General features: G+C 38.3%; 2 protein-coding genes across 5 annotated transcripts in view; one reads left to right on the top strand and one right to left on the bottom strand.

The window, feature by feature from the left end:
- Positions 1-5,274, top strand: LOC105695911 (UDP-xylose and UDP-N-acetylglucosamine transporter). Of its 2 annotated transcripts, none has more exons than XM_012417943.2 (5): positions 1-309; positions 1,718-1,929; positions 2,011-2,325; positions 2,445-2,596; positions 4,643-5,274. In XM_012417943.2, exons 1-5 carry the CDS (start codon positions 240-242, stop codon positions 4,887-4,889), a joined length of 996 nt encoding a protein of 331 aa, XP_012273366.1. In that variant the 5' UTR covers positions 1-239; the 3' UTR covers positions 4,890-5,274. The 2 variants fall into 2 exon arrangements, with proteins under 2 accessions (XP_012273366.1, XP_012273365.1); XM_012417942.2 differs by lacking the exon at positions 1-309 and adding an exon at positions 1,211-1,505 and having other exon boundaries at positions 1,713-1,929.
- LOC105695910 (AMP deaminase 2) overlaps positions 5,231-9,322 on the bottom strand; it is a 25,187-nt gene continuing 21,095 nt past the window's right edge. For all 3 annotated transcript variants that reach the window (XM_012417939.2, XM_012417940.2, XM_012417941.2), the window contains 9 exons: positions 9,042-9,225; positions 8,359-8,708; positions 8,082-8,279; positions 7,655-7,950; positions 7,430-7,556; positions 7,175-7,338; positions 6,795-7,089; positions 6,606-6,716; positions 5,231-6,378 (listed from right to left, as the gene is read on the bottom strand). In XM_012417939.2, the coding sequence (XP_012273362.1) occupies positions 6,202-6,378; positions 6,606-6,716; positions 6,795-7,089; positions 7,175-7,338; positions 7,430-7,556; positions 7,655-7,950; positions 8,082-8,279; positions 8,359-8,708; positions 9,042-9,225 (1,902 nt within the window). In that variant the 3' untranslated portion in view covers positions 5,231-6,201. The remainder of the gene's footprint in view (positions 6,379-6,605; positions 6,717-6,794; positions 7,090-7,174; positions 7,339-7,429; positions 7,557-7,654; positions 7,951-8,081; positions 8,280-8,358; positions 8,709-9,041; positions 9,226-9,322) is intronic.

The following is a 9,322-nucleotide window of genomic DNA, read 5'->3' as shown; positions in this document are numbered from 1 at the left end:
ATACAATCCAGTCAAAAGGGTGCATTCAGAGGAGACAACTGTTGAGTGATCAGTTAGCGCTTATCTGCCGAATGGGTACGTTCACTCAACATGTTTACTGCTCAGACGCCATTTTATGTATCACAAATTTTCTACGCTACCTACGCTCAACGTGTTGGGTAGATCAAATTCAAATTCAAACCGTGTAGATTCAAGTTAAAGAAGCAAGGATAGCAAATGAAATCAATTATTACAGTGAAATGTATGAAGTAAACGGTCTTCAGTACGATGTAGTAGAGAGTGCAGAAGTGCATAAAATATTACAAAATGGTACGTTATTTCGAAATGTATACTTAACCTTAATCTAATGTATTCTATCTTCCTAATATAGACCAAAAAACTAATAATAAATAAATAATGAAGTTAGTATGAACATGTGAGTGTTTTTTTTTTTCAGACGTTACATTCTGTTGCGAATATTTTTCTAAAAAGATATCATCTATAGAAGTTGTTGGTGTATGTAACGAAAAAGTGCAAAATCCTTTAGCTAATGAAGTAGCTGAAATAATACACGACGTACATGTACTGTAAGCACTGACTGCTAATATAATGAATATAATTATTAATATAATTAATATAATTATATTAGTAGTCAGTGCTATAAGGAGGTTAGGTTACACAACACTGGATGCCGCCATGTTATGATCACTGAACAGTCCATTCAGCAGAAAATCGGAACATGTTCCCCACTCATCGATAACCGCTTTTCTCCTCCGAATGCACCCAAAGTCTGGACTAGCTCATCACTTAGCCATAAATATCTAGACCTCGCATAGCAGTGGAAGGGGTAAACTCGAATACCATATAGACCACGTGTGCCGACGGCACTGGGACCCAATCAGATTTTAGATCATATATTTATGTAGACCGCCTTGCAGTGAAAGGGGTAAATGAATGTCCACGTGTCCCGACGACTCACCTACACAGTTAAAGCCGTTCTGCTTACTAAAAATCTGGGAGTGGGAGGTCCAATGCGGGGTCTAATATATATGGTCTATGCTTCACACAAGCTTACCGTGTACATGCATACATACATCATACGTCATACATCATACATACATGCGTACATACATACATCATATATACATCATACATATGTACATCATACATCATGCACACATCCATGCATGTATATATCATACATACATACATACGTACGGATATTTAATCGAGGTGGTTATTCCGGGTTTACTGTATGTTTAGTGGGAGAGAATAGAAAGACATGAAATTCATAGAAACTGTCATTCATGTAGATGATTGGAAGGGTTCACAAAGCCAGGTTCAGTTGCGTTTAGAGCGCGATGTCAGCAAGGTCGTGTAGTGATAGTTTGTAAATTAGTGCACGGTCTTATTAAGTCACAGACGTGGTGCGCTTACATTTTGAGCGGAATGAGTGCTGCTAAAGCAATTTCCCTCGTTTTCGTAGGTTGCTGTATAAACGTGGTATTTCTCGAATTACTAGTCAAGTGAGCATTTGAAAATATTAATTACATTACTAGTCATTAATGTTTCTTACTAAAAAACAGAATTTTCATGGTCCATGGATTCAAGGTCTTGCTTTCAATTGGTATCAGCTTTTCTTTCAAAGTTTTTTACTTTACCGCATTTTATCATTCACTGAAGCACAAACAGATAACATGACGTTGACATTAATTGTCATTCGTTTCTTTCAGAGAAGATCCTGGTAGTGGGAATTTAATCACATTCTCACAATTTCTGTTTATATCCATTGAAGGATTTTTCTTAACGTCAAAATGTGGCACTGTCAAACCTGCTATTGGCATAAAGGATTATACATTGCTGGTATTGATGTTCTTCGTTTCGAATGTGTGCAATAATTACGCGTTTGACTTTAATATACCCATGCCTCTTCATATGATTTTTAGATCGGTAAGAATTGCAGGGTATATAGCTGTTATACTTTATTTCTTCTTAAGATTACAAAAATTGTAAAGATGAATTTGATTTCAGGGTTCCTTAATAGCAAATATGATTATGGGAATTATAGTTTTGAACAAAAGGTATCCAATTAGCAAATATTTATCCGTTTCGATGATAACTTTAGGAATAGCAATTTGTACATTGGTTAGTAGCAATGATATAAAATCTACAAGACCTGCTCATCTTGAACTCATGCCAACCACTCCAATGGAAGATTTATTTTGGTGGACCATAGGGATAAGTTTGTTAGTTGTAGCATTATTTATTTCTGCAAGAATGGGTATTTACCAGGAAACGTTACATCAACGATATGGCAAGCATCCTAGGGAAGCTCTGTATTATACGGTAAGGCAAACTGACAATGGCTTCTATTTCTTTTTTTTATGCCATAGTTTTCAGTATATTTATATATGTATTTATTTTATACATAGATATTTAAGTAATCAAAATGTTTGTCTTTTCAGCATTTATTACCGATGCCATTTTTTCTTCTCTTGATTCCCAATATATTAGAGCACATAAAGATGGCATTGAAATCATCTGTATTGGAACTTCCACTGATTGGCCTGCAGATGCCAAAGACCATTGTTTATCTTGTTGGGAATGTATTATCTCAGTATCCTTTTTCTGCCAGTCATAAGTTAATTGAGAAATATTGAATAGTATAGTCATCCTTCCTATTTTATGACTCATGCCTGGGGTCCGGCATCGAGTGTAACAGTAACGTATCTGTTCTCTATAAGATTAATTTTGACTACTAAGGCCCGTTTCCACAATTCGAGTTAACCGAAGTGTAAGTCGTGCGTTTCACAACTCCTTAAACCTCGTTCAAAATGAGCAATCGTTGGTCAATTCCGAACCGCCGAATTCGGACGTATAAAAGAATAAACTCCGCTAATGTGTCCCCGTGACGTCATCAACTGCGCACGGCTTTCATTCCCCGTTTGAGATTATGTTCTTATTGTTCCAAGTATTGAAGGAAATTATGTGTATGCACTTGCATGAAGTGATACACTGGAAAAATGGCAAATAGACAACGGTCTATTTAAACCGTCACATCTTCATGATATGCATTCTGACATATGAGAACTTCAGCTGTCAAGGGATATAAGTAATATAAGTAATTTTTTTACAAAGATAAACATCTCTGTGCTTCGCGCTCATATATATAATATATATATATATATATATATATATATATATATCTATATATATTGTAAAAAATCCCATCACTTACATATTCTTCCATTGTAAATTTTGTCTCCATAATTAATTATGACTGATGCATTTTTTTTTATTTCAAGAGAAAAGTTTACAACATAAGAAATATATAGATTATCCAACACAGAAGTTTTTGTCGTTATAACAAGTCACTTATAGTTTTTGGCTTTGTATTTTATCAAAGAATTATTGTATCGTTACATACCTTTATCCTCTTCCTTTTCGAATATCAAGAAAGATCTGGTTAGAAAAAATATTTATTAATTCGCAAGAATGCAATAAATGCTTATTCACTTGAGCATAAAGTTACAATGTTTATGAAAATGATGGCACTTTCAAAATGGAAAAACTTATTTCCTACAAAATGGAGTGTGGCAATTTCCTTTTAATTTTTCTTTGTGAATTAATATTTTTATTTGTACTAGTTCAAGTTCAGCACTTCTCCAATTGAATGTTCAAAATTTCTCTCTTTACCGACGCTTTTAAGCGTGCCTCGATTTTAAAGTAGCAAAGCAGTTACCCCCCCCCTCCCCCCCCAGATATTTGCAAAATGTCTCCAAGTTTTCTCCTTTAGATTATTCCAGCATATTTGCAATGTTTCTACCGAACGGTTGTTACCGATATTAACCTCTTTTCTTCTATCACCACGAGTGCGACTCGTGGTATACCGATTACGGGCCAAATGTGAAAACCACGAGTCAGCCTCGTGACGACAGTTTTTGGTGAAAGAATTTTTTTTCCCGTTATGCGAACGTCCTTTCCAGCCATTTCGACTAATTTTCCGAAAATCTCCGCGGATCACTTTGGCCCGTTTGGCGAATTTAGACGATCTAATTGGTACGGCAAGGGGTTTAATTCGCCTTCAACTAAGGGCTTAAACTTTTCAAACGAGTGTCTAACTTCTTTTGCTACAACAGTATTGGTTCTTTTATTTTCAATAATATGTTTATGGGTCACCACTGAATTAATTAAATTCTCTTTTATCATACTGGAGTAGTTGGAATTCCGCTTTTTCATTTGGGATATACTTTTAAATTGATCATCTTTCATCCTACGTACTTAATCCTTTTATCCTCGTTAAAGTGGAGAGCCAATTGTTGAAGACGTTCTAAAAAAATGAACAGTTGCTGTAGAGTTCAGTGGACTATAGGTTTTCGTAAACCTGGGTTAAGAATAGGTTGTGGAATTCGAGTCCCATTGAACTTCGGTTAATTCGGCATTCAAACTTAATTCCGGCTCGGTTAATTTTGAGTTTAAACTCGAGTTGTGGAACCGGCTCTAAGATAGGTCTAGAGAGAAGTAGTACAGCTTTAAGCGCTGCATTTATGTATTTGGCGCGAAACTCTACCGAGTTTCTTAATTCATGTATAATTACCAAGTCGGCTTTGACACGTAATGGAGTAACGAATTTGAATGTACAATTTCTTAACTTCTTTAACAGATATATATGCATAAGATCAGTGTATGTGTGTACGTCAGAGTGCACGTCACTGACTGTGACTCTGGTGCTGACACTGCGCAAATTTATTTCTCTAATTTTTTCCATTCTTTACTTTAAAAACCCATTCACGATATATCATTGGATAGGTACAATTCTAGTTTTTACGGGTACGGTAGTATTTACTGAAATCATTCCAAAGATTCAACAATCATTGAAATTTAAAACCGAGGCTAAAAAGATGGAATAAGACCATCTATTGAAGATATATTCATGAGAAATTACAAACTAAACTAATTATAATATTATTTTTCAAAATCTGGCGTGATCCAGTTTGACATTCATCATCTTACATTAATAAACCGCATAAACGGTATCCTACTTGAGTTGAGCCTGAAAGTTCCTGTCAATTATATCTGGAAATGAAAGCATTGTAATTGGTGTGTACTTTGTAACTTGTGCTGCGAGTCATTCAACAGCAAATATACAAGTTTATAAAAATTCCTCCTAAATTCATAATCATGCCAATCCAATATCCATGTTGAAAGTAACAGTACTAAAAAGCGGTACATGCACGCGAAAGGTGCCTTGTTTTCTGTAGAATATACTTTATTCAATAAATACATTGTTTTCTATCGTAGTGGTAATAATTTCATTAGAATGTAACGGCTGGTTAGGTTATAAACGTCTAATGAAGAACACGTCGATTGTAGGCTCGGCAATCGGGAAGTTACTGAAACGAGTTCAAGGAGGGAATAAAATTAAAATATAGAAGTATGTATTTGTTCTTCTCTTACCAGTTATAAAATAGCTTGAATTGAAATTTAAATAGTACGATTTGGGACAATCGAGTTAATCACTTCCAGTTGTGACATTAGTTTCAAATGGTCAATTAAAAGATAAGAGATAACTATCCGATTGCAAGCCGACTGATTTTAAACTCCCAATGGAACAACCAAATGTCGTATTTGATCACGGTATAAACGTATAAAAATATAACAAAATAAAGATAAAAGCCATGAAAATCTACCGCCGTCTAACGAGTTAGAGATACGACACGAGAAAAATTCACCTATTTGGAACCCGCGTCATCGCATTCATCGCATTAAGAACTCAAGTGTAGCTTCGTTGAATTTCGGCATTAAGTTCATCGCACAGAACTAACTTCCTAAAAGCTACTCCTGAAATTGGTCAATCTTGTAGCGGGGGTGTCATTCGACCTTTGAGTTTACTTCAATAAGAAATATCTGTCGGTAGGTGGTTTAGAACAGGGAATCGATATAAAAATCCATTATGTGGGAGATAATTGAAAAAATGCATCTCGCGTTGTCCTTCGGATAATAAGGACGAGTTAAAACGACCCCTTTACTCACTTAAAAGACGAGCTTTGAAAATGACGGAATAATCGCAGTGAAATAAGGGAGGATATGGTGAATCGCACAACGCCTACGATGACAGATTTCGCAGTTTCGCCAAAATTCCATAAGATCATCTTTAGGCGATCAGAAGTAATGAATTTATAACGAAGAACTGCTCGCATGAGCTGCTCGAAGCAAAGAAAGTCAAGGGTAAAACTGGAAAGGCTCAGGTTTTTCGACGACCTTGAAAATATTAGACAGTTCATCGAGCAAAGTCTCGTAACGATAGGCCACTCGAATGTCCGGAACATTGGTCCTCGTTATGTCGTTCCCGGCTACCCCTTCTTTTGTGTAGTTCGGCCCTAACCAATACTGCTTACTCTGGAAAAGCAATGACAAGTTAATCATACTTAATAACATGACATTTTAACGATATACACGCATACACATTTAGATTATCTTCCGTTCAAAGGATAATACTTGTTTCTCTATCAAAGTTATTCAGAGATTTCCTGTTCATTCGAAGCAATATGATGGCGAGGTCGGAGACCGAATAGTGATATTATTTAATCCGACTATATATGAATATGAGAATAATTTATGTAAACCTTATGCGGAAATCCACTCATGAGTACGGAATTGCGTGCGAGCTCGCACATATCGCACGAACTCAGTTTCCAAACTTGCGCGGCGATACTATATTCCTCCATTAAAGGTTCCTACGACAGAGAAAGAGGATATTTAATAGATTCGCAAAAGGGCATATTTTGGCCTCATGAATGAAACTTTATACTCACCTTGGTGAAGTGAAATTGAAGAGGGTCATCCGTTGACAAGCTGACGCACAATCCTCTTGCAAGATACTCGGGTAAAGGATTGCGGTGGTAGTTCAAGAACAAGGAGTTGTTGCTCAAAGGCGACATGGCTATTCCTATTTGCGCCAAGTAGTACAGGTATTGTAGCACAGGGACTTTCCTTAACAGTAAACCGTGGGAGATATTTTCTGCCATCATGAATCCGCAAACTAAATGCTGAATAGGACCGGCTTCACCGCAGTGAGGACGCAAAACGAATGTGTTCAAACCCTGATCTCTAAAACAACGAAGATCCAAAATGTCTATAAAAGTCAGTTAAATGTCTATCGTTTATCCCTTTACATAACGTTGGGAATACATACGATCTAAAATGATTTAGAACCGTCATGTTTGCGTAGGTATAGTATTGGTAGTAGCCATAGGGTGGATTTTCAACGTCGTTCCAATCGGCCGGTGGGCATACATCTTTATCGAACAATGGATTTTCTGGTTTACTCTCGTCATCTACCGAGTCGAAACCTATGACCTATTTTATAAAAATAATGAATTTAATTAAATGAGATCTCAAAATTAGGGACTTTTGAGAGAGGGCTCCAAGGAAGCTTATATTTACTTACGTATTGAAGGAACTTGTGCAGCTCCGGATGGGAATTGGGATCATTGGTCACTTCGAAGAGAGGTAAGAAAATGTTATTCAAAATCTCTTGGAAATGCGTCATCAGCTTGTTCAATTTGAAGATGTCGCTGTGAAATCGGAAAAAGTCCGTAGATAAGTTCCTTCGTTCATTGGTGCCTTCGACCGTCACCGCGGATGAGATGGATTTAATTTAACCAATACTTACTACAGTCTGGGAATCTGTATCAACCATCTGACGTTATCCGAATAAACGTCACTTTGAATTGCCCATTTAGCTAATTTATCCCACTCTTCGGGGCTTTTTCCATAAATGGAAAGACGCAGTTCTGCATTCTGGTATTTCGACTCTTCCAGGTCACTGGCCACCTCCTTAATAATTCTGGCAAAGTACTTCCCGTTCAAATAATTGTCAGTCTTTAGGAACACCTCGCGAAGTCGGCTTTCACCTATGGGATTGTACTTGGCGTTAAACTTGTCAAACCTGTGGAAAGTGTTCCTGTCCTGTAAAGGTAAAATGTGGAGACTTCGGTTCACTTGACATAATGTTCGTTGACATAAAATAATGAATTAAAGCAATTGACTCCTTGAAATGCACAAGCGAGTCAATGGGTCTACGGTAAATGATCTCTTACAGCGTGCACATCGAGCATGTCCACGCTAAGGTCGTAGGTGGTCAGGTTCATCGACTGAAACACCTCACGGAGCGTCATGGTTTCCCCGGCTTTGGAGCACGTAACAACCTCGTCAGCGTGGTTCTTCAAGGTCTTCTTGATAAATCTGAGCAGGTGCTTCTGATTCATGCAAGAAGCCGCGTGAATGTGGGTGTCGACCTAAAAATCAACGAGAATCTTAATCGCCGTCATCGACGCAAGGAACAAAACATTATCCTTTAGACACTAACTAACGGACCTTCCTAATGTTATAAAAGTCTCTATGAGGAACTGCCTTCTGACTGGCCAGCTCTCTGAGCTCGTTGAGAAGTACGTGGAGTTGGTACTTGGAGGAGAGGTAGCTGAGTCTTCTGTAGCAGAACGACTTGAGAGGGCCATCGGCTATCATCGCGCAGAGAAGATTCATGTCCCGGACGAAAGTAGCCAAATCCGGATAGGAGTAAGGTACCGGCTTCCCGTTGGCCAGATCCTTCTCGTCCGCGTAGAGATTGAAGACTCCGTTAACCGGGACGATCTTGTAACCCTTCGAGACTGGAAACTCACACTCCCAGGGGTCTCCCCTTGAAGCCGGCGCGTGGACCGGATGGTCTGGATTCGTAAAACAAGCTCGAATCAAGTTGGGGTACGCCTCGCAACGTACGAGAACTTGCGTGAACACAGAAATGACTACCGAGGAAGAGGGGAATCGAGGAAGGGCAAGGGCCTGTTCAGTTGACGTCTTTGATCGGATCGAACTTCGAAGAGCTCATTGTCGCGAAGCGAGGAGGCCTTTCTTCCTTGAGAAGCAGTGGAACGGTATTAACGAAGCTCGCTACGTTCATAATAATTCAATTTACACGATTCGGTGAAATTCTACTGGCGATACAACCGATTTTCTTTGAATATCAACGAAACCTCGTTACTTTTTATGCTGCGAAGTACCTGCGATAGCCTTGCGCTCGTCGTGTTGAACTTCGTCCATGCTCAAAGGCCTTTTGTCTACGCTTCGTAAGAAACGAGACGTAATCGACGGGAAGCTCTGCCGGGAATTGTTCATATACTTTTCCCGGATCGCCAGGGCCTGCACCAGCATCTGCGAGGCTTGTTGGAGATCTTCCAGTGGTACCTGAACATACATTCGAAGAAGTGAGAAAAGAAAGTAATCCTGAGGAGAGAGAGAGAGATCGATTCGATGCTCCTAATTATTTATGCTGGTAATATGT

The sequence above is a fragment of the Orussus abietinus genome, unplaced genomic scaffold (genome assembly GCF_000612105.2).
Source record: "Orussus abietinus isolate OABI.00-Male unplaced genomic scaffold, Oabi_2.0 scaffold67, whole genome shotgun sequence".
Classification (NCBI taxonomy): Eukaryota; Metazoa; Arthropoda; class Insecta; order Hymenoptera; family Orussidae; genus Orussus; species Orussus abietinus.
This window is presented reverse-complemented; position numbering and strand designations above follow the sequence as displayed.